Source organism: Cyprinodon variegatus, unplaced genomic scaffold (assembly GCF_000732505.1).
Source record: "Cyprinodon variegatus isolate N-32 unplaced genomic scaffold, C_variegatus-1.0 Scaffold738, whole genome shotgun sequence".
NCBI classification, from domain to species: domain Eukaryota; kingdom Metazoa; phylum Chordata; class Actinopteri; order Cyprinodontiformes; family Cyprinodontidae; genus Cyprinodon; species Cyprinodon variegatus.
Window position 1 is genome coordinate 166408 of NW_015151191.1, and position 26352 is coordinate 192759.

The 26352-nt window shown below is 36.5% G+C and overlaps 1 protein-coding gene across 1 annotated transcript in view; it reads right to left on the reverse strand.

Moving 5' to 3' along the window:
• Nucleotides 1-7584: 7584 nt before the first annotated feature.
• Nucleotides 7585-26352, reverse strand: part of nkain2 (Na+/K+ transporting ATPase interacting 2) — a 124127-nt gene continuing 105359 nt past the window's right edge. The window contains exons 6-8 of the mRNA XM_015395386.1: nt 24554-24614; nt 14770-14851; nt 7585-9394 (exon numbers count right to left, since the gene is read on the reverse strand). Coding sequence (XP_015250872.1) covers nt 9385-9394; nt 14770-14851; nt 24554-24614 — 153 coding nt within the window. The 3' untranslated portion in view covers nt 7585-9384. The remainder of the gene's footprint in view (nt 9395-14769; nt 14852-24553; nt 24615-26352) is intronic.

The window sequence follows — 26352 nt, forward strand, 5'->3', positions numbered from 1 at the left end:
TATATATATATATATATATATATATATATATATATATATATATAGATAGATATATGTTGGTATACAGTAGCACAACAAAGCCTTTTTATTTAGAAAGCATGCAAGCTGAAATGGACTTTAATGTCATAATTCTGACTTTATTCTGAGAATTCTGACTTTTTCTCAGAATTCTGACTTTAATATCAGAATTATGACTTTAATCTCAAAATTCTGACTTTATTCTCAGAATACTGACTCTTTTCTCTGAATTTCTGAGTTTAATATCAGAATTCTCACTTTTTCCCATATTAAACTAAAATAAATTTTAAAAATCAGTAAACTTTTTTTTTTATTTTTTCACTGGCCCTAATCATCTTCCGTAACATTTAAATATCAACTCAGTGGAAAAAAACATCAAGATCACCAGAGAAGATGCCTACCTATCAGATAGCAAAAGGTTCCTAAAAGAAGATTTTTTTTTTTTGCTAAATTAAACCAGGTGAAACTAAAACTTTGCCACTTGAGAAATTCTGGATAGAGCCTATTGTTGAACAAAAAAAGTTTTAAATCTGAAATGCAAAATATTGATGTTTTTTTTTCTTTGGTATATCTAGTGCTCTAAGAATGTTACTCTTTAATCTAAAGGCATGTTTTAGTCTCTATACTCCGGTTAGTGATTAATCAATTACTAAATGAATTGACGATTGTTTCAATAATCTGTTAATCACGATTATTCCAATAAATTGTTTCAGCCCTAAACCCCATAAGATTTTCTCTAAACACAACAAACAAAAACAACTCGCACAGAAGAAAATTGTTAATTTCAAAGACAGAACACTCAAACCAAAGCTGAGCGGCCTTGTTTATGCAGTGCCGTGCAGCAAGGACTGTTTAACACTCCTTCAATGGAGAAACCAAACAACAACTACACAAACACATGTCACAGCACAGGAGAGCTAGCAGTTCTGGGCAAGATCCAGCTACACTTGCACTTCAATAGCTAAGGACACACCTTTGAATACAAAAACATTCAGATCATGGTCGGAGAGGGCTGATGGTTAGAAAGAGGGGTGAAGGAAGTCATCTTTGTTAAAAGAGCCGTTTAAGCTCCCAATCATCTACAACTCTATCCTTGAACTCATTCCAAGAAGGTAACACAAACAGGGTGATCATTATTCAAATGGCCAAACACAAAACTCATAAAAATCAACCTCAACGACCAGGAGAACGATGGGTGGGTCATTGATTTGCATCTGACCTGGAATGTACTTAGGATATGCCTCTGGGTGTTTAACTACACCAGTGTTTCAAATATAGGTTGGTCTGGTGAGAACCGACAGAAGGACAAAGGCTCCTGGAAGGTGTCGAAACATTTTTAGGAAAACCTGAGAGAAAGTCTGCTTGCTTCCAATTTAAGCCTGTTTTTAGATTATCTAGACAAGTATAGAACTAATTATTTTCCTGGTTTGGATAATGATGGCAAATGAATATAACATAGGCAAAATCTTTATATTTCTAGACTTTGTTCCCAATCCCATATTTCTAGACTTTGTTCCCAATCCCATTTATATTTCATCCTTCTTTCTCTCCCTTATGTCTTTTGAATCTGCTTCCTTGTGTCCTCCCACCTTCTCCTAAACCCTACCTTCTTTTCTTGTCCCTCCATTTTCTCCTCAGCCTGTCCTTTTTCAGTCTAATTTTCATCCATCCTTATGACTTTGTCCCCCAGCCTTATTCCTCCCTTTTAGAGGTCCTGTCTGTCCTTCCATGCTCTACATCCCTTCATTTTGTCATTCTTTCTCTTTTTTCTGACTTTCATTGGTGACCTTTCTTTAATTTTTGCATTATTCTTTTTAATGATTTGCAGGTTTACCTGTTTAGATAAGATTTATTTAATAAATTTGCAATTTTTATTTGACCTTATATGACTTTGGATTATTTTAGACTATCAATTTTGCCACATAGCTCAAGAGATCTAAAAACAGTAATAATGTGGGTGCAGGATGAAGGGTATACAATGCAGTGTGTGTTACTAAGGATTGGGAAAGTGGATCTTTGCACTGGTGTCAAAGGTTTTTTGTTGTTGTTGTTTCTTTCCACACTTGATTACTTGTCCCTTCCATGTAGCTTTCAGATATCCTGTGTCCACTGGCTGCATGAGTGTGTGCCATGGTGTACTGGCCTTAAAAAAAAACAAATTCTATGTCACAAGGCTCATTGTTTTACATCTAAAAAAATGAATTTATATGTTCTCTTACATGTGGTCTATTAGTGACACCTAGTGGTCAAATAGGTAGTAACTGAATTCATTAATTCCAATTTTTTTAAACCAATTTCATGTGAATCTTTATGAGCAAACAAAGTTAACCTCTGTAACCAACAGCACATAAATAAATTCTTTAGTCACAGTTGATTGACATTTTGATTTAACGTTTAACTAACATATGATACTCTACACTGAACCCTTGGGGAGGAGAAGCTAACAGAGCCAGGGGAACATTGTGGGGTTAAGGTTTCTTGCTTAGGAGCACAGAGTCACAGTCTGGGATTTAAAATCCTCTCCAGGATTTAGGAGCCACTCCCTTAAGACTAGACCACCACTCCCCATTATACATATATAATAATTAAACATTCATTCATTATTTCTTTTAGTGTTGTACTAAAGAAACAAAACAGGGATTCATAAAACTGTTAAAATCTAATAAAGCTTGTTTAAAATGAATTAGCACAAACTCAGTTTAAGTGCAGGCTTTTTTCAAAGTGTAGTGTTGTATCATAAGTGCTACACTGATGTCCCCGTGTTGGGAACCTACAGTGTTTACCTTTCTGACTAGAGACACTGGGACTTCTTATCAGCAAGACCCTGACTGTCCAGGGCTGCTGGCGACTGGAGGAGGTCGGCTTGACTTCTTCTTTTCTGCCTGACTAAGCTAAACATAGTTAAGCAGACTGATTTTTTTGTTTTGTTTTGTTTTTACAACATCTTATTACATCACTCACTCTAGTTTTCTCCTGAAATCACTCACTGTATTTCCAATTGCATGTAAAATCTGGATCGGATATTTGAAAGAGGTATTTCTGTTCTGTGTTACATTAGATGAACATAATAAGGCCATTTAATTTTTAAATAATATTCTTTAAACACTTTAGTTTTTCTTAAACAACATAAAAAAACGCACGCTTAAAGGTTCTAATCTTTATTTATTTGCAGTTTTGCTATGCTATGATATTGCCATTTATGTGTCCTGATTATTATTTTCAGCTTTTTTTTTTATCATGTTTTAATTTTCATTCTTTGACAATAATTATTAGTTTATTATCATAATGCCAATTATATAATGATTATGGAAGCTTTTGTTTTTATCTTTCTTCTTCCTTCTATATTTCTATACAGTACATGGAGGCATATTGTGTTGCTTTTTCTTCTATCCTCTGCTTTTTATTTCTATCTTCTAGGCTTATTTTATACTGACAGGTTATGTTGAAGGTAATTCCTGATTCTACAGGTCAGGGAGTAGTCTGTGGGGCTCTTGAAATCAAACCAAAAAATATGTTTCATTCCACCAGTGGGCCCTTAAGTCTTAAGGAGGAGTCAATGGGTTTAAGATAAGGCCAACACCATAAATTCATTATTTAACAAGGGAAGGATTACTGTATGTTTCAAAAAGGGAGACGACTTGCAATAAAGTATCTTTATTTTTCTCTTATATCTTTGTTATAAAAAAGAACCTTTTTCACAAAAATATTTATTAATCTTTACTTATGTAATATTATCATTTAGATCACTTCCTCCTTTAATGCTGCTCCTGATATTTCTTTACATCAGAGAAAAACCAGGGAGTCGTCTTTTCTAGTTCTTCATCTATTCTCTAATTAGTAATAACATATCAATGTATTTGAAAGTAGTGGAAATCTATTCAGGTTGTATCCTGCGTTTTGCCCATGGATTACTAGGATTCAGGAGGCACCAGTCTCCCTGTGACTCTGATGGATAAGCAAAATAAGATAAATGGATGCATGGATTTGATAGGCCAACTTTAATTCTTTGTTTGTTCTTTGATAGGTTTTATATATTTTTATTTTTTTATTACCTATTGGCAATGGCTGAACTACTCTGTGCATTTAACCTCTTTCTTTACCGTTCTTACAATATCACTGCAGTCACTTTTGACAGAACCTGACTAGTGGTCTTTCTCCCAACTATCTTATATAAATATTAACTGTACTGCTAGATCTTTGTTTGTAATTTGCTTTGCAAAGAAGTCTCTGCCAAATGCACAAAACATATAGCCTAATAGAATCTGCACATTTGACCTGATGATGCTTCTGCTTTACATTATTTAAGCTTCTGTGCTGGCTGCCTTTTTGCTCTATTGGCAGGAAAAATATATACTGTTTTATATCATTAATGCAATATGTAAAAAGTTTCACAGAACAGCAGTTTGCAACCCACCTAAACAGTGTTATGGATACTTTGGCAGACAACACCTATAATCAGAAATGTGTTATACAGCAGCATATGACAGTTTTAAACATATTCCAACTGCAAGAACACACTGGGTGCTGCAAAAACCAAAGAGAAGCAAGGAACTATATTTGAACCATCTAGCACCATAGCAGGTTACTTTCCATTGCATCATCCTCACTCCAAAAATCTCCTCTTAACTCAAAAAGCACGAATCGCATTACATTACACAAACACTGTAAGTGCTGTGAGAAGAAAGTAGCTGGAATTGACACATTTAAGACCGCTGCTGTTACGCTGCTCCTTAAATTTGGTCCTTAGCTTTTTAATTATTTTTTGTTAATGGCACAGGTTGGGTTTTTTGGATGGCAGTAACAATTAAAAACGCTTTTTCCTTCAGTAACACAATTCTAACAGATTTACTGTAAGTATTTATTGCCACCTTAAAGCTAGACGAGCTCTAAGAACACTAATTGCAGCAAAAAACTCCATCAATAGTCTACTTGGTGGCTGTCGTTTGTTTCAGGTGTCTGAAGAGTGAACTCTACTGCACAGATCATCATACTTATAGCAGTGCTGCAGGCCATCTGAGGAAGCACGAGGGAACAGAGGACACAGCAGACCAATAATTTTCCACACTCTACTTTAATCCCAGCTGTCTAGTTTATGTACAGTCAACTGTGGGAAAACCAGCATAAAAAGAGAATCCTATAACATACATGGTTATAGTTTATGGCGAACTGTAACTGATAAACCCAGAACCAAAACAAGGAAAATCACTATCACGTGTTAAATAAGTTGAATTTAACATTTTAGCGACATCTTTGGGGAATTTTAGAAAGTAGAGAGATTTCCATTGAAATGTGTAATAGTTTAAAGGACAAGGCTATGTGGCATTACAAAGATATAAACTCATATGTTACAACCAAAAGAATAAACTCACTGTAAAAACTGCAGTTCCCCTGTATTAGCTTGTACATTGTATAACTTTTGTCCCGTTTTAAACAGGTTTGTTTTTTAATATTAATACGTCATGCATAAGTTTAGTTGTGTAAAAAGTATTTACCTCCTGTTACTTTTTGACAAATCTAGATCATTACTAAAAATGTCAATATTCAGCAAAACAAACTGAGCAAATAGAAAATCACTCTTCTTTGCAGAATTGTTTAATGTAGCAATATTCGAGGACTTTGAAATTAAATTGTCAATTTGAGATCAAAGCATGGCTTTTAAATTGTGTCGGAGTTTTAAGGCTTTGATTAGGTCACTTTGAATAGGTCAAAATAACCATCATTTATTAGAAGTAACAGCGTAGATGTAAAGATATATCTGCTGAGACTAATTGTTTTATTAGTGGATGATACACATCGAGCTTAGCACAGTCAGGTTAGAGCTTTCTGTGGCTTCCTGAATGAGTTGCTGATAAGATTTGTAGGGAATTTTGGGTAGAACTTTGTAACCATTCCCACACTGACAGAAACAAAGAACTTTAGTCTTGACCTGATCTTGGATTTCTTTAAATCAAAGGAACATGTGTTGGTTCCTGATATTTTTTGCCTGCTTCCTGTTGTTAGGCAGGTTCTACTAAAGGGATTTCTTGATAATATAGATGTGCATCTTTTAGATAAAAAAAATAAATAAATTGGCTCGATACACTTTACTTAGGAAGGTAGGCATTCATTTTTGCAAATAATGTTTGAATTGATTTGAATAACTTCTTTTCCCTTTATAAAAAATCGGCAGTCAAAATAAAATTTGGATTAACTTTAATCTTTGTGTAATCTTAGCATATGTTTGATAAACAGAAACATTTAGATACAAAAGAAAAACAGAGGAAACCCGAAAATAGCTACTTTTATTTTTCAAATCTTTGCAACTCAAGCATTTATAAATAAATGAATTAAGTCAAATTAGGAGGTGGGCTCTCAATGTGGAGACAATTACAGCAGCTTTTTCTTGATGTGGGACATTTTCCACACTGAACAAATGCACTCAAGTCAAATATTGGATTTGGATTTTTGTTTGAGACAATGCTACTGCAATAAAGAATATAGCGACTAAGAGGTTTTTAGCAGGTTGTAATGGGGTTGCAAATTCATGTGCAAAAGGCTTTTAGTTTCTTAACAGCAGTAAGGATTCAAATCTATACAAATCCTTCAGCTATTACTCTTGTTACTGTATTTATTTCCGAATTTTGATGGACCTGGGTTAAGCGTTTACAGTTCGCCATGATTCAGAATACAAAGCTCACACACACACGCTCACCCAAACACACACTTTTATACACCTTTCTAACTTGGACGGTTTGTTTGATTGTGAACAAAATGCAGTAATTGATATTTATCACACAGTTTCGGTTGCTTTTAAATAAAACTACCAAAGGCTAACAAAGAAATAAACTGTTATTAGTTAAAAAATAAAAATCCAATTTTGAATAATAAAAAATTAATCATAACAGGCCATTTTTCAGTTAAATGTCTTGATGATACTGGTATAAAAATGAGTTCTGCTGTTTGTTTTTTATTTTTCTCCAACTCTCCATTTATATACTTTGAACAGTTAGAAGAAATAAAACCTAGTTTTCCCACTTATACACAACATCATACATTAATAGGCAACTAGAAAAAACAGTAAACACTGTCACATGTGAATAAAAAAACTTCTAGAAGATCAAAGTTACATTTGATAATTTTTACATCGCGGTACCTACGTTCTCCTAAACTTTGCAGACTCTTATTTATAGAAAACAACAAAAAAGCACAAAGTTCACATTTAGGCTCTTCAAAAAGAGCCGAGGAGCATCAAACAAACAATAGCTCCCTCCCTCTTTTTTCTTCTGCATTTTTTCTTATTACGAAGCTAGTTAATCACACGAGGCATGAGATTAAATATGCAACAGTTTGGAAACACCTCATGCAAACACACAAAATGTCGTCTCTGTCCTCAAGATGGAGCGACTCAGAAAGTAGACCACAAGGTTTTGTTACAAAACAGGTAAAATGCTGAGGAGAACTGCAGACTGAGCCAGTGCAGCACAGGAACCGGGGAAGCAGTCCTTTCTGGATGTCTTCAGCAAAAGGCCTCAAACTTTTGGTCCAGTTTATCAAAAAAATTGTAGACTTTAGCTGTGTTTTTTTTTTCAACAGGATTAGAAGGCAAAACAAAAATCTGGTATGTCTGTATTTTCTTTTTTTGCAACTTCACTTTTTTCTAACATGGAAACTATGAAAATGAATCGCAGACCTGTATTTGGTCCCAGCCTGTGGCTCATGATCGGAATCAGTTGGCACTTTCATCTTGAAACTTTTGAGCTGTGAGTTGACAGAAGGAGTTGCTACGCCTCCCGCCTATTTGAAAGGGGGTAAATATAGCCTGCCCAGGATTCAGCCCCTGCTGCTTTTCAAAAGTCATGTTTTCTCCAGTTATCAAATGAGGCATATGAAATAAAAATGTATGTTTGCCAAGTGCTTCTACAGATTCAGTAAAAGTAGAGACTACAGCTGGGTGTGATTGTCTTTTCTATTGGGGATGTGTACAGTAAGCATCAGTTGAAACAAAGGAAAGCTGCTTTGAGCAATTCCTGTTTGCCGGTTGACTGGGTTTTAATAAATCCGGAATGTAATTTGCAATTAAAAATACACTGTCTTGCAAAAAGTGAACTTTCAAACATGTTTCATGACACAGCCAACAGAATATTTAATATAAATTTCCCGTGATAGACCAACACAAAGGAGAACTGTGAATGGAAGAAACCAATTTGGGGGAGGTACAGACAAGAAAAACAAACTGCACTTTTAAGATTTCGTAAATACGCCTTTTTCCTTCCTTTCTCGGCTTTGGACTATTTTGTGCTCATCTGTCACGTAAAACAATAATGAAACTCATATTAACGTGTATTATTAATACTTTTGCAAGGGACTGTAGGTATGATATACTTCTGTCTTGAGTGGAAGACAAAATATTTAAGCAGGACTGCAAGATGAGCCTCTGTTGTCTGAAAATACTGCTGTTAAAAAGTGACCCTTTGTCCACCCCTGTCTGTCAAGTAGACAGCATTACCTTTGTAAACATCGTTAAGATTCACATTAGTAAGAAGGACCTGTGTACGTGTGCATGCATGTTATCTTGTCTCCATGCATCTGTAAGCTGAGAGCCTGTAAGTCATCGCATCACACTGTTAGTTGACATTCATAAAATACCGGTAAGGAGCAAGCCCAGACTTCCTTCGAGCATTCACTTTTCCATGTCATGACAAGATTCCCGGTTGCAGCAGGAAAACTAGATTTTAGAAAAGAAATGTCCGACATTCCTTGATCGGTAGTCACCATTGCAGGGTCCAGGTTGGAAGTCTGTTACGCAAACCGTCAGGCACCAAGAGCAGAAAAAAAAGCTCCCTTAGACTTCAGGAGTTTCTTTTTTTTTTTTTTTTTCTTTTTTGTAGTTTCACTTCGAAGTCTTTGGTCAGAAATATCTGCTTGACAGTCATCATGTAAATCTTAAACCAGAGGATTTCATTACTGTATCTTGAAGGTATTGGATTCAGTTTCAGCAGGATTTAAAATTCTTTCACAAAGCCTGAGAAAAAGCCAGTCTTAATCCGACCTCTTGGTGTTTTCTAACAACAAAACATCCACTCACAAAAAACTAAAAAAACTATTATAATATTGGCTCCTGACTGGGCTTCAAAAACATGAAATCAGTGTGGCTGAGAGATGCTGCAGTTATCACGGTTGGCCACATGATGTCAGCATTTCCCAAGGGACTCCATCAATGGACAGAGCCAAAGGATGTCATCTGATTGAGGATTTCAGAGTATTTGGAGCTAGAAATGAAGGGTGTGATCTATCCTCTGTCTACATGACTGTCTCTCTTAGAGGAGTGTTGGAGTGGTAAACGCAGTGATCGTTGGTAAGGCTGATCCTCTGAAGTGGCTTCTGGTTTTACTTTGACCTACAGAAAAGAGAAGAGAAGACAGATTTACTGTAATGCAAAGTTATAGATAAAACGTATTCACTTCAACAGTGGTCAGTATAAACAAGATATCATCAAACGCTGAGAACTTTTAAGCCTGCAAAGCAGAAAAAAGCAGCATAATTGCAAAGATAGAAGGCTAACGGGTTTATGATGAGATGCAATACAACTCATTTAGCTCAGTATTATCCTTGAGTTAGTAATTTGCTCTGACAAATAAGCTTAACAACATAATGTGGCTTGAAGGGAACATTAGAATCACTTGTGTCCCCTGTGTTCTGTGGGAGATAATAACACTCTAGAGGTCTTAACAATCTCATGGGTGCAGCGGATCTCTCAAGTGATTCCCATTTAAAATTAAGCATACATCAGAGAACATGCAGAATCACAGAGAGAGAGAGAGCTGCTCGAGTTTTTCCTGACTGCAGTTTGCATGTTTTTATAATAAGTGTCCACAGCCTCAAAGGAGGAAGTACTATAAGAAAACCTACCCTGAAATTACCACAAAACAAATTCACAATAGAGCTTATTTTCTTTAAATGGAAAAACAGACAGTACATTTTTCAGGATTTAACTTGATAGAACATTACAAACAAAATACATATTTGTAATGGAGAAAATAAATAATACATGGGTTTTCTAACTTTAAACTGAGGCTTCTCTGCCTCTGCTGATGAAATCCATTCCACAACATGATGTAGCAACCAGTGTTTGATAGTGTGCATGTTGTTTGGAGTCTAAAGAACTAGAGTGTAAACAACTAAACAGTATTTTGCATATAAAACGTTTTGTTTTCGGCTCATCCGACCAGACCACCTGCTAGTAAACTTAAAATGTAACTTCTTATGGATTTCTTACTTAATGAAACTTCCTCCCTCCATTAAGGCCAGTTAGCAGCCTAATTAGCTGTCCTGTTGACTGATTTTTAAGCCTCCAGAGTTACCATGGGCTTCCTGGTTGCAACTGACTAATGCACTTCTTTCCTTCATTGAATTCCCCAGAGTTTAGCTGGGTCGCCATGTTTTAGCAGATCTGCTGTCATGCCATGGTTTTTCCTTTTTCTGATGGATTTAGCTGCTATCATCGAAATGCTCACAATATTGTTTCAGTTTGAAACCTACAGCAATCAGTTACATGGACTCCACATCGGAGTAAGGGAAAATTCATGTAAAGCTAGCCACATTTTAAGTAAAAAAACACACAAAAAAACAAACAAACAAGGAATTTATTAGATTTTTTTTAAAAGTATATAATACTTTAGATAGCTATATATTATTGAGTTTTTATTAACACGTCATTAGCTACATGTGTTTATCTTCTCAGCTGATGGCTGACTGTGTGATATTTTTAAAGTATTATCACAAATAGCCTCTTAGGATACTTGTTGGTATCCATCCATCCACTCCCCCTTATTCCGTCAAGGAATGGGCATAAGGTAGGTTACAGTACACCCTGGAAAGCTCTCTAGTCTGAAAAACAACCCTCCAAACATACCCTCACACCTAAGGACAATTTAGAGATGCCAATTAACCTAACAGTCATGTTTTGGACTGTGGGAGGAAGCCAGAGTACTCCATGCAGAAAGACCCCGGGGACAAGAATTGAAACGGGAACCTCCATGCTGCAAGGTAACAGTGCTGCACCCATGCAAAGTTAAAAACAAACATTTAGCCAAAGTATAGGTCAAAACCCTAACCCTATCTTTCTTCGCTGTAACTGTACATTCATTTATGCTTATTAACTTTGAAACAAATTTTCATGAATGCTAACAAAGGCTGAACACAGTAGCTCAATATTCATAGTTGAAATCCTACTAAATGGTAGCACTAGTTTCAGAGTAAATAAAAACATCAATTGCTCCTGAATTGCAGTTGTAGTTACATTTACATTTCAGCAGATGGCATAGTTCGACATTTTTAAAGGATACATTCTGGGCATATGAGAAACAGAGGGCTACAGATTTATTTTAATACACCACAAAAATGTTTTTAGCACTATACAGATATTTGATTTTAAAAATAAATTCCATGCCTAATGCTGAATGGAACATGCACTGAACAGATCATACCAAATAACTTATATTGCTTTTCTATCCATGTTGAAAACCCAGATTTGGATGTCCATGTACTGGTACATTGTCTCAGATTTTGAAATGTGAAAGAGGAAGAGCTGGAAGAAAACTTGGAACCTTTGGTTTCCAAGATGACAGCTCCCTTTCGGAGTGTTGTTCAACAGATCATACCAAATAACTTAAAAACAAAACAAAGCATTTTATTTTAGAGAAGCAGCATTACTGTCAAACAATGAATTGCAGAGCCTTGACAGAAAAATCCACAAATAAATCATACAGGGGCAGATGTGGACCAAATTTACCAAAAAAATAAACTTAATATGACTGAAGCTAAAAAAAATTGATTCTAAAACATTATTAAAATAATACCCTAAGAATCAAACATTAAATTAGTCCAAGGCACCAATCATTTGTAGTTTCTGTTCCAGTGTGTATTATTTACTTATGATAAATCTAGTCTTTTTTATATCGTTGGTATATGGGTCATGACAGGGACCAGTACCAGTTCTACAGGGGCACTGGCCCCTGCTGGCCCCTGTCCTAAACTGTACATGAAATCATATAAAAATAAATGTGGCCCAGAAATACTGCTGCAAAAAAAAAAAAAAAAAAAAAATATATATATATATATAAAACAAACTATTTAAACAAAGCTTATGGTTAAGTGGGTCTCTCTAAATTTAACATAAAATAATATTCCATGGCTACTGCGGTCTCAGAATTATTCAACCCCTTCATGACAAGCATATTTAGCAATTTGTGGAACAGCCTTCAGCTGTTCTAACCTGCTGCAAACATGAATTATAGCCAGAGACAAGGTTCTGGCCGTCATCCTGAGGAATTTTAACCTACTTTTATGGTGAAGTCCTCCAGGGTGTTCATTTTCTTGGGTTTGCATTCAGCTGCCATCTATTTTAAATCCCAACAAGGACTTTCAATATAGTTCAATACTATTATATAGTCACTATTTCTTCCTCTACTTCTTCTAAAACCAAGCCACGGTGGACTTTGAATATAGTTCAAAACCAAGCCACGGTGGACTTTGTGGTATGGCTGACGTCCCTGTCCAGGCTTCTTATTTCAAGCCCACCATATTTAAATAATGAGGCCATTGAATGGTTGCATCAGGAGTTTGTGCAAACCTAAACTGCAAAGAGGATTGAATTATTTATAGGTGTAACTGTAGGTGTCATGTGTTTTTTTTCCTCATCTTATGTTACAGTGGCTAACAAGCAGGTAATGTCAGCCATTTGAATAAAATGATATTTCTTTAGAGATGCTGACTGTTGTGTTATTAGCTTAATGTGTCATGGTTGTGTGTCTGTGTGGATCTGCAGCACAGAGCGATACCTTTGGGATGGGACGGTTGATGCTATTTTATTGCTCCCTCTGGCCAGAGGCAATAAACAGCAAACAGAGGGGAGGACGGCTGGAGAACAATGTTAGCATATTGATGATGCTCGTGGATGAGAGCGCGCGTCTAAGGGTTTGTGCACGTGGATTAACATGTTTATAAGCAAAAGCTGTCTATCAGCACAAATACTGTCTGGATGTCTGTGTGCGCAGTGATGAGTGTGTGCACAATGTTTGTGCATAGATATTTGTATTTGAAGCTCAGCTGGGTTGTGTTTGTGTTCGAAGCCATTATTTAGAGGCCTGGTGATTTATGATCTGGGTTATGGTTTCCACAGGGGATATATAAAACTACAGAATAGTCCTTTATTGCTTTCTTCTTTGTTTAGTCCAACGTATCATCCATCACTCCGTTTCTCTGGTCCTCTTCTCCTCTTTTGCTTCATCCACCCTGCACTCTACGCCTCTTCATCTGCCTCTGATTTGCTCTAGTCCTTGCTTAATACAAACTGGTATTGATAATCTGCCTGCTGCATATCAGCCAAATCACCACTATTTCATCACCTTGTTTGGTACAATGCAGTAGCTTTATCTGTATGGCTCAGAGCTTCCTGTAAGGCACCTAGACTTTGAGATTGATGTCGACTTTGTGCCATTTTTGAAACATCCTTTTGGCTCTCAGTCCAATAAATGGTGAAAGGACCTTAAGGAAACTTAAAGCAACTCTTGAAATTTCAAATAAGCACACATCTGCTGCAACAAAGTTGACCTCATAGAAATACATTTATCCTCCTTCCTGCCTCAATGGGTGCAGACGTAAAGATCTAATTATGAAAAGTAGCTTCAGAAAAAAATAATTAAGGATTTGGTGTTTTTAATTAAACCTGCCAGCTTCATTTAAAGTGACTGTGTGAAGTGATGAAAGCAATGACCATGATCTGTTTCCCTCCTACACTCATACTAGGGCAATAGGTTTTTGTTACATTATATACAGCTTAGATGAACAAAGATCAACTGAATAGGTGACTCATAGCAGAAGTACAATTCTTAATTTGTTATAGTCAAAGCAAACTGAATCAAAAACTGAAACTAAATGGAACCAAATCCATGTCATAATCATATCGATAATTAGGGGTTAAAAGTTATCTCTATCTGCTCTGACCAAACTTCTTTAGAAGACCAACTAATCAAGATAATACCTGGAAAGACTTGCAGATGGAATTGTTGTGAAAAGTTTTTCAGGTCTATTTCAATTGAAAAGTCAACATTTACATCTGTATTTTACTTTAAAATAATTTCCATAAAAATAAAGAAAATGCACTGGTGTTTCTGGTTGTAACTTGATGCAATTTAGATCCAATTCAGAAAGGCCCAAAAGGATAAACTACTCACACATACTGGCTTCATATTAGATGCTTTATAGTGAAAATGAATTATTTTCAAACTGATATCTATGAGCAATAACCATAAGAATCTTTTTAGAGATTTTGATTTCTGATTGCCAGACATGGAGACTGCAATGTCTGGCATTGTTCCAGTAAACGTTGGAGTTTGTTGGATTTAATTCTATGTAATCTGAAAGCTTTTCGTGTTTCTATGCAGTCTCTGATATGGCATGGTGGATAGTTCTGCAGCGGGTGGCCTCTATAATAGAGAGCTGTTGCTACGGCCATATGCTTTCTACTGAAGTAGTCTTTATGCGGGTGGTATTTATCAAAACAACATCCAAATGAATGCAGACATTCAAGGTCTTACAGAAGAACTTTGTACTGAAGCAAGAAAATCAATGTTATACACTTTACCAGTTGGTGGTTTTATTGATGTAGCTGACCGGTGCATGATATTTTCCTCCCCCTCTGTATGGGTGTAATATTTTAGAGCCAAATGTAACAAAAATGACGGCGAGCAAGCAGAACCCAATCTTACTCACATGTACATAGGCTGTAGCTGAAGGTGGGAGGTCTTCTGGGGTCCCTGGTAACCATAAGAGTCAAATCCTCCTATAAAATCAACTGCAGAGACACAAAAAAACCACAAACAATGTTAGTTAGAGATTTTATGTTGGCCTACAATGGATGAATCATTTTTTAAGCTTCACACACCCACAGAAGTGTTGTCGGTACATCTTGTACCCTTTTAAATGCCTCCCAGAGAAAATTTGGCTTCACATGAATGAAAACACTTTGATGCAAATCTAATTCCTTTTTTAAGAGGAAGAGTGAAAATTATGGAGCAATATATTTATACCCAGGGAGTGCATTTAACTCCTAAATTAACCAGGATTGCTCCACAGACTCCTGAGCAGAGCAGCTGCCAGCAGGTGGGTCCTCTCTTCAGTCTAAAGCGAAGAGTCCAGACTTTTGAAAAGAGGAAGCGGTTTTTTTCTTTTCTCGCTTTTTCTTTGAAGTTGTAGAGCTCCATAAAAGAGTAGTTTCATGTCTTGATCAGTGGGGCACTTTCTCATTTATTCAGCAAGGTTTCGTAACATCAAGTACAATATGAATTTGCATGTCAGTGCGGAGATGAAAAGTAGGTGTCATTTTTTCATCAATCTGCACTAAAACCGGAAAATAAGCCTCAAAATGGAGGATGAGGCAAGAAAGAGGCACAGAGAGGCGCTTTCATTCCAGAAACAAGCATGAATGGCAATGTTGGAAGGAGTGTGCTACCGAATGTTGAGATAAATAAACCTCATTGCAGCGGATTATTGTTGCTATTTATCGAGTTCAGTCTTTTACACAAAAATGTATGCTATCTTCCCAATTTATCAGTAAGAAGAGTAATATTTAAATCATTCATACACATGGAAGTGTTTCTGATCGAAAGTGAGAAAAAGATCTCTCAGAGAATTTTTTCAACATTTTTTTTTTAAATAATTACACCTGAAAAATTATACTCTTTCATAATTAATCAGTTTAAATCTTTCTTATAATTTGTCTAAAGCCCTTGTATGTTTTCACTGTTAGTGTGTTGACATAACTTTGGTGCTAACATCAATCATCACTATAGTATTTGTTTCTCCATAAGAGTAAAGGAACCTAGCTAAAAATACTTTCTGCATGAAGAAAAATGCTGGTAAAATTAAAACTTTAAACCTGTCGGGAGAATGAATACTTCTGGACGCATATGTCTGTAATACGGCTTACAGAATAAGGCAGACTTGTGAAAGCCAAGTGGCAAAGTTGATTTTCCCAACATTAAAAGTGTTTTCTAGTTGTTGTTTTTTTTTTAAGACACAGAGAAAGAAAGCAAACCTTATAAAGGTGGAGATAACTAAAGCCCACAGAAAGATTATATATGAGGCTGAACTACAGCATGTGCTGACTGATTCAAGTATGTCCTTTAACTCACTGAGTTCAAGGCCTAATTATTTCTCATTATTAATAACTGACTGAAGCAGGGAGCTTTTACCTGCAAGGAAAAACAGGATTACATTTACAGCAGTCATTGAACTAATCAATACCAGTACGTCTGTACAAATCAGTAGACAACAGTGAAAATCCAGGGAAAGTTCTAGATTAATGCAGGTTAGATAAAGATTTGTTGAATCAACATCTTTACCAATTCCAAGATCATTGTGCATTACAAGTTGTTAATATTTTTCACATTTTTTCCCCGATATCGGGGATGATCTTGGCACTAATGGCTGGCTTAATTACTAACTCCATTCACCTGTCAACCTCTGCCTGGTTTCTCATCATTGCTCGTCTGATAAACTTGCTCCTGCCTCTATTTAAGGTGCTTGCATCCAGTTATCAAGGTTAGATTATTCTTTTTCTCTCTAGCCAGTGGTGAGAGTGTTTTTAGGGTTCCTTAGTGTTTCTGATGTTCTGATCCTGACCTGTTCTGCCACTCAACCTCTGAGCCTGCCTGTTCCTGTTCTGATCCGTTTGTCTGACCTGGCTTCGGACTCCTGCATGTTCTCTGGGGCTGCTGCATCTGCAGCACCCTGAGCGGTGCCTGCCGCATCTCGTTGGAAGCCCACAGGATGGATCGTACCTTGTTCTCTGGGCACAGATTGAACTGTTTAACCAGGTTAGTGACTGAAGTTTATAATCTTCCACTGTTAGATATACATGGTCACTAACCTGTGTTTTCCCTCTCCTGAGTTTTCCTGCCTCAGACCCTAGCTGCTGCTACTGCAGCTCTGCAGCCTGTTTATCTGAATAAACGCTTTTTGAGTAATCCCACTGTCTGTGTTGCCTCAATACTATGTCCTCTGTTCTGAGCCTTGACAATGTCAGTAGCAAAGCTGTAAACGGACCCAGGAACAACTGAGGCTCTGGTCTACCATGAAACAACTGGAACACTAAGGTCAGGGTACATTGTGTTGGCCTAAAACTGTCATCCAGCTGCATAGCAGCTGATTGGATTAAGTAATCAGTTACCAAGACATGTGCCACTTGGAAGCAGCAACAGTGCAATCAGTCTAAGCACACATCAGAAGTGGTTTTGGAATGGATGAAACAGGATAAAACTGAGCTAACACAAATTAATTTCCCAAAGCTCTTGCTTTAACTCTGTCACAGGTTTGTGCTTCACATTTTAAAGCAGTCTGTAGAAAAAAAACAACCTTTATTTAAAACTAGTATAATGAAAAGAGAGGTCAAATCTCCTGCAGGATAAATGGCAGAAGATTGCTGATGTTTATAAAAGACATACAGCTCGCTAGCAGACATTTAACCAAATATAGACAGGCTAATATGAAGACTGTGTGTTTAAGCATTAAAAAATACTATAAATTTGGGATTTCTTGATCAAAAGCTCAAAAAGAAAATCACCATTTAACTATTTTGCGTTAACAAACCATCATATGAGGAAAAACTACACATATCTATATTTACTGTAAGTGTTTGTCAGAGATTCTTTATCAATTAAACACTTCATAACTTGAGTTTCCAACTTTAATACCTAATAGTATTGTGTAATGTGTTGTGTAATGTGTTTTTACTTGTTTAAGTGTTGTTTTATTTTTCATTTGTAAACTTGATTTCATTGTCTTGCACAACAGCAACATTCAGGTTAACTTTATCCCTATTTTAACATCTATAGCTGGAGCTAATTGAGACTGACCTGTTGAATGATGCGAATCCTTTAACCTTGCTTAATTCCTTGTTTTTCTGGAGAAGCTTGGGTGTAGAGGGTAAGACTTTCCTGCTGATTCATACTGCAGTCAAATTGTCTGCAGAGTTTCATCCTCTAAACATTAGAGGAAATGGAGCCTCTAAACCTGTCAGTGCGCTGCCTGTCAATCTTTTAAGACCCAATTTAAGCTTCAGATAAGCTATTCATATGGGTCTGGATTGCCCCATTCTCCCTAGAATCTGAGAAAATTGGATGGGAGCTGCAAAAAGATTAAGATTTCCATTAAAAAAATAAAATAAAATAGCTATCCTCATTAAATTTTCTGTGTTTTCTTAACACCAAAGTGTTCTATATTACTCTGTTCACACAGACTGATGTTTTGAATATAACCTTAATTACCTGTGCTGTTTTGTTTACTTCTGTGTTTGATAGAAATCTTCAGAGGAGCGATAGGACTTGCTGTAATGAATAGTATTGCACACTTTTACCTGCACACATCCATACACAGACATACAATAATTATCAGAGTAATTAACTTTCTCAGCAAATTAAAGCCTTCATCTGTCCTTAGTGAGTATTAGCTTCTTCACCCAAGGCACATTTACCCACAAAGCCTGCTGATTAGTGTTTATTCTTCCACACCGCATTATCACGGCGCTTTTTCACCAGCTGCATTCCACCAGCCGTGCAAGACTTCAGGCTCAGCAACAAGGAGATTACCACGGATATCAAAATCATTCTGGAGAAATTTATGTGTTACAAGCAAGTGATGATTGTGATACTTTTTAATTCTTACTAAGCCTTAATTACAATTTATTTCAGCATCAATGATGAGCAATTAGGAGTTTTTTCATGTCCTAAACTGCCCATTGTTACAATACAGGATCCAAAAACATATCATTCGAAGACAATCTAATCATAAAGCTGCATTATATGAGATTCTGCAAAACCAAGGCTATTGAAAATACGATTTTATGATGCTATAATATGTTTACTTAACTGTATTTAAGAAGTAGTGACCAATCAATTGCCTGCAGACCTCAGCAATGTGTATCAAGCATTGTTATGATTGACACCTGGAAGTAGAAACTTGATGGATAGATAAATATTTTACTACTTGATTGCAGACTGCAGTAAAATAAAATTGATATTGATCATTATTTCAAGTTTTTTAGCCAACACTGAATTTAAAAAGATGCAAATTTTAAACAGCCTTACTTCCAAACCACTAAACAGTGAAATGTTCACTTTTAATTCAGACACTTCCCTCAAACGGTCTTATCAGCGGTTGATTTTGGGCCGTAAAAGATTCTCTTTAGGGATGCAAAACAAGCAGATATGTGGGACTGATAGCTAGGGGGCAAAACATAACAATTAAGGAAAGGCCAAACACAACAATTGTTAGATATGAATTATTTAGACATGTAGACAAAAGCTAATGTGGCATTTTTGGTATATTGCCATCAACTAGCTTATTAAAATCCAGGGTTACAAAACCTTTATCTCAAAACTCCCACTGAAATTCAATTACTCACTAATAAAATGGGATGGTAACAGTGATAAATTGCAACTGTTTTTCTAACTTTAACAATATGACAGTGTAAAATATTCCTGCAACCTCATTAAGCAAGTCTGGGTGCATAAAGAGCCTTTCAGCACTGACCTTTAGTTTTTATTTTCCCTTTAAAGGGACAGAAATAATTTCATCCCATCGTTCTCAGCGCCGAATCAGCAATAAGCATGGAGGGAAAAACCCGTCTGCTCTCTACACCTCTCCACACCAATCCATTCCCGCTCATCCCATCTGCATGCATTACCTATCAATATTTATACGCTGGCAAACAGCATCCTCTGCTCGGTGTTGAATAAGACATGGACGGGTATTGATCTAGCGGAAGAGCAGCACCACCAACTTTAACTGAATAAAGGAAATGATGGCCTCAGGTTAATGGGATCATTCATGTTAATGCAGACATATACACATTGCATTCTAAATAGAAAAATAAAAGAACTGACACTAAGCATTGAGTCATTTTACCCCTTTTTAACTGTTTTAAATGGAGCTATTGCTAATAAAAAAACAAACTGGTGGCAACTGGCTCTGCCCTAACCCCTAATAAATTGCATATGCTATATTGCTGTACATGTACAATGAAGCGGTTATCATTTTCACTTCTCCTCTTTCACTTAAAATGGTTCAACATGTTAGATGATAATAATAACTGAATATTACTGATCTCACAATGGAGAAATTCACTTCTGCATCTTAACCCATCCCCTTAAGGAGCAGTGGGCCGCCATTGTGCGATGCCTAGGGAGCAATCGGGGGGTTAAGGGTCTTGCTCAAGGACCCAGAGTGCAGGCTGTGGGTACTGAACTGGGTAACTGCTACCTTCTTAGAGTACAAATGCACAGCTCTAACCACTAGGCTACCACTCCCTTAAATAGGGAGAGACAGCACCTGTTTCTGCCTGTTACTTTAAAAGTTTCCCTTCTGACATTTGTTAAAAAAAACACCTGTGTATCTGTTTAAACCATCTACCTTGTTTAAGAATGACGAGGAAAGTAAAGCTGATTTACAAGGAAAAGAAGGGCAATCTATTAGATCTAAAACCACTCAAAGCTCTTACTTTGCCACACATGAACATTTATTAAACACCATTAAAAGGGGTACTTAGTAACTGACTAATCTGCCAAGTTTTAGATTTGCAGCCATAATGAAATGGTTGAGCCAACAGCTGACATTTGAAGAGGTTTTGATGCTCAAATCCATTTGAGAAACAAAACACTCTGATGTAAGAATTTGGATCGACTTTGTTTATTTACTGACCTGTTAACTAACTTTTCTGGCATTCAACCACGTAGCTAAATTGTGCACACCAAAGCTCGAGTCATACTGCTACTTACATCACAAGGAAAAAGCCTCAGTTGAACTTTCTGCCTCCAGATTCACTGACTGGGATAATTACATCAAAAGACTTTCGACATTTTAGAGCAAAAAGTGTCGGAAAACAAGTTATGAGACAAAGGTTTTGGATCCTTCAGCAGAACTGTTGAAAAAAAGGTCACCTGTCTAAAAAGAAGACATCAGATTGTAATGTGCTGTTTGATTGTGACCTACCCTTTCCAGGAATCAGGGATAATTCATAGTTGTGAGCCACTAATGCAGTTACTGTAGATGTCACATCTGTTTAAAATGTCCTGTACCCTCACACATTAGGAAAAAGCTTGCTGTTTGGCAATAAACTCCCTACACCTTTATTTTTTATTTAGAAAACATCCATTAGATTCAATGTTTTTTTGCCAGCAGGGTTTGATTGTCAAGATTTGCAGAAATAAACAACACATTTTATTTTATCTGCTGTTAAATTTAAGTGGGTGGAAAGCATGTTTGAAAGGAAAAATATTCTAATTTGGAAACCTTGGTGTTAAGGCGCGCAATATCTTCTAGACTTTAAAAAAGGAACAGTGCTGCGTCTAATTTTATGTATCGTGATCTAATGTAAAATTTATCATCCTTTCAAAATTCTCCCACAAAAATGATCCTTACTGGAAGAATGTTTTCGTGAAACAAATCTTGAATTATTCTGAGGGTTTTCACCTTAATTTGAACACTATGTAGAGAAACAAAAAGCGTATTGGTGTTAAGGTGGCACAAAGAGCACTTAGTTTAGTCTTTGATTGTTTGTAAAATCAAACAAAAAAGGTTTGTTACTTTCAGTTTTTAAAAATTGTGGTACCTCTTATGAAAGGGTTTACCAAGTACAGTGACAAAGCTAATATGCTATAAAACAAGGCAACCTTTCAGCTTATAGCATCAGTAATAACCACAGAGTTTCAGTTAAACTGTTGCTTCATATGCTGGCTGAGAAAGCTATTTTAGGCTCAATTTATAAACCAATAACACCTTTTATTTATTATCAGGAGTTACTGTATTGGGCTCAAATGGTCAAATTCTCTTTGAATACATGAAAACTCAATGAACCAATTGTTATAATATTCACAAAATAGTGTAATTAATAGATTTGTTATATTATAAGACATATTAACTCCCTTTAAGAAGCCCTTATGCTTAGATCTTATTGTTTCTTTGCATATTTTCTTAAAGTTGCTAGGAGTGACAGTTCCAAATCTCCACTATAACATGTCTGATCATTTCAATAACTTACCTACTCATCTATATCTGTTAGAATTGATTGATCATTGGCTTGGCAGGTCTCTGAAATGTCGCTATCTCTTCAGCAATAAGTTGCAAGAAGTTGTTAGATGATGTCATCTGGGTATTTGGTAATGATATGACCCAGCCGTAGGAGAGAGGCATATCAACGCTGACAAGGCAGTCGTTAAAGATACTCTAAATACATTTAAAATAAAATAAAAAAACTGTTCAAATTAAACTTAAGTATTCATGAATATCTTATCTGAACTAAAAAAATACATTGATAAATCTTATTTTATCACGTTTAACTTAAAGACATGGACATGTACAGCATCCGGACGTGTATGAATTAAATGGAGGGATGGCTGATCCTATTTCATTGCTCTTGTCCACTGCTTTGCCTCTTAAATACGGGGTACCTCAAGGCTCCATTTAAAGTCTTATTGTATTCTTGCTTTTCCAGAAATAAAATTTGACCATTTTGATATTAATGAAATTCAGGTTTATTTTTTTCATTTAAAATCCAGTGAATCTCAGTCTGCAAATCCGCTGTTAAAATGTTTGATGGTCATGAGACCATGGATGGAGCTTAATTTATCTAAATGATGAAAAGACGGAGGTCATTTTATTCAGTAAATCCAGCATTGCGATAGGATGCAGTGATGCTTTTGGGCTACTAAGCTCTTCTGCTGCGTGTTTGCCAGGAATCTTGGGTTGAGAAGGTTATTCACGCTCTTAATACTTCATGCTAGACTACTCAAGCTACCTCTATGGTGGGACTGACCAATCTCTTCTTTGCTGTTGTTGGTTCAGAATTCAACTGCTCCTCTGCTAACAGGGTCAAGATGACATAATCACATCACCCCCATTTTGTATTCCCTCCCTTGGATTTCTGTTTCTTTCAGGTTTTTAGATTTAGTTTATGAATGTCTCAATGGCCTGGCAGACCTTTACGTCAAACAGCTTTCAAAGCCATTTTACTATCTTTTACATTGATTTTTAAGTCTCTTTTTAAGAGTATTGTTTAAAACGGGTTTTCAATTCCAGAGAGCACAACCATTAGGCCACACTGCAAAAAACAAAAGTGCATTTTGTCTTGAATTGAGGATGTAAGTGGTACACTTTGCCAATGGAACAAGAAAATTTACATTTAAAATAAGAAAAAGCAACTGTATTGTCTTATTACAAGTGCATATTACGTATCTAATTATCGCATTTTAAGAGTAAAAATACTTATCCTATTGGCTAATCATCTCATTAACTTACTAAAATTAAGGGTAAATACACTAATTTAAGAAATGTTTACTTATTTCTAGATAATTTTTGCAGTGCAGGATTTGTTTCTTTACTTTTTATTGCTTATACAATCAATGCTTTTCTCTTTTTATTATTTTTATTTTCATCCCCCATTTAGATCACCTGTTTTTTAAGTGCTTTATAAATAAATGTAGGATGTGTATTAGGCTATATAGCAAAAAGATTTTACATTTTATCAATGCCACACTGAAAAATATAAAAACCGAAACATACCAAGTTCACCTTAATCTAAATGTTACATTAAATATCATAAAAAAATTAGTTAAAGATGATAACATTAAATTTCCTGTCTCAACGTGACTATTTGACATGTGATCACTGATCTTGCCTTATTTTAAATCACATAGATGGCTTCCTGGAGTGCTTGCCACTTGAACTATGGGAAAAGAGTAACCCTGTAGTGGCAGTGTCATGTTCTGCAGAGAAACCTTGGATCCTGCCATCCATGTGGATCCTACACATTATGAGAGTGGATTCTTTAAGAAGTTCGGCCACAAGGTTAAAAATAGCTCATTGGTGGTATGAAAAACACAGCCTTTGTGATGTTTTGGACTAACTTTGTAACTTACACAACTTAAAGGATCTGCTGCTTAATGCCTTGTGCAAGACACCAGAGCACACAAAGGGGTCCAAGAAGTCTTGTTTTAGGAGGGATCGGCTCACTATTAGGTATGCAGTCATGATGGTATAAGGTTATACAAATATGCCTTTGTGATCACTTATAATGCATTATGTTTCCTACTTTTGGTTGCAGGAACCCAGATGTAATTTATGTAACTGTGCATGACAGAAAAATCCATTTAGGTGAGCAATCTGATTGGAAATGTGCCATCATTAACTTAATTTACATCCCTTGTGCTTCTGTCAGTTTGTCTGTGTAAGGAAACTACAGTTTTCTCCTCCACAAGTCCCTTTTTGCTCCTTTGTGAATCACCACTTTAACACCGTTGGATGACTGATTGCACCAAATATCCAAGAAGCTGCATTATCAGGGGCAGTTTTCTCCTGGCTGGATCTGCCAGGGGAGACAGTTTCTGAGTTCCCTAAGCATCAATCAATTAGCATTTAATACTGAGACAAGATGGAACCCAACCACCTCATTCTGTTTACTTCTTAACATTGTCTTTGAATGCATGTGAGTGAAGGTACTTACAACTATCTTCTTCTTCAGAAATGAGCTTCACCACATAACAGGCGTAGATAAACCCCACCAACTGCAGACAAAGAAAGAAAATAAACAAAAACAAATGATTATTTTTTTTAGTCAACACCAAAAAAAGAGTGAGAAAAAGCCACAAAGCTTAGACAAATGCAATAGTTGGAACAGACAGGGCAAACAGGTGCTGATGTAAGTGGAGCAGAGCAGTTCCAAAATAGAGCACTTGTATTTCCCTTCCTCACACACACACACACACACACACACTCAATTACATCTTCAATAACAACCACAAGGTTATTCTTAATTTTAATGCTGGAGCTGTATAGAGAAAGTGCTTACATATACATTCACAAATTCCAACGTATTAGACACAGTATTCAAACCACCTCCACATGCAGATGGTGCTTATTTCACTTAAATTGGATGTAGAGGATAAAAATCAGAGTAGTTTAATTGGTATTTCTAAGCTGAGGTTTAGAGCGCTGCTGTTCTTTCTACCATTCACAGGAAAACCTTACAGATAACAGATAACTACAGATTATAGATAACTCAATAACATTTGTTACACAAGACAAAACTGAAGATTTATTATGTTCTTACAAAAATTAGGGGACCTTAATTATGTACCTCTGCTTGCATGCGATATTTAACATGATGTAGCGATCCAAATTAGCAAGAGCACCTTAGCCCCCTGGACTCTCATTGGCTGTCTGTTTCCATGGCAACTGATAGCAAGTGGCCGACTGAGGCAAAATATGCAGGAAGGTGCAGCCCTATAGGGTCGGAATTTTAGTGACCTTATTACCCTTGGGCGTCTTTTGAAGGAGCAGAAGGGAGAAAAACTGTTTGCAGAGCTGAAGATGCAGGCAGGGGGTGACAGAAGTGCACATCTGGGGTCTGTTTGAGGCATTACTACTTGGAATAAAGAGGCTTTAGAACTCAAATCAGCCTTTAAGTAATGGGGGGAAAATAACATTGACCTGGCTGGTTTTCTATCGACTGCGTGGAAGAATGCCAGCACATCCACATGTGTTCACATTAAACACTCTGCAAGGCCATGATTGTGGGAAGCTGCATTAGGGATTCAGCGTATATCTCAAGGTCTTGACCTCATTTAGTCTAAATAATGTTCAGCTCCCACACCCCCCCGTTTCTCAGAGCATTCCTGCTTCTCTCTTCATTCTCATACTCTCTCAACTTTCCAAGGTTTGTCTTTTTTCTTCATCTTTCCCAGCTCTGTTTCAGACAACAAGCAAGCATTATCAACATGAGGGATCAATGAGAGAAAAAAAACAAAATCAATGGGCTTTATATAGCAGATATGACCACTGATCGAAGATAAAGATAAGCTTTTCGGGCTACAGCATCTCAGTTTTCACTGCTTTTGGCTGACATTTATAATTTGAAAGATTAAGATGACATCAACCCCACAGGCAGTCTCTACTGTGGGCAGCCAATCCCCCCGGAAGCATTTCCTTTTTTATTGGCATCCATATGAAGGAGACTTTTACCATTACAAAGTTATAATGTTGTTTAAGAGATCATAAAGAGTTTGGGGAGGTACCTAGAGTTAGAGTGGTTCTGGAACCTGCTCTGTTTCCTACAGGCTCATTGCCTCTGAAAATGACTTTGGGGTGCAGTTTTGTTAGCGTGACTGAACATGACACAGAGAGTGGTGCTCACCCTGCCATACAGAACCACCGTTAGACCTCCGCAAAGCACATTTTCTCTCCACATCAATATCCTGTTAATATCCCACCAACCCAAGAGTTGCTGCTACATGTAAACATAAT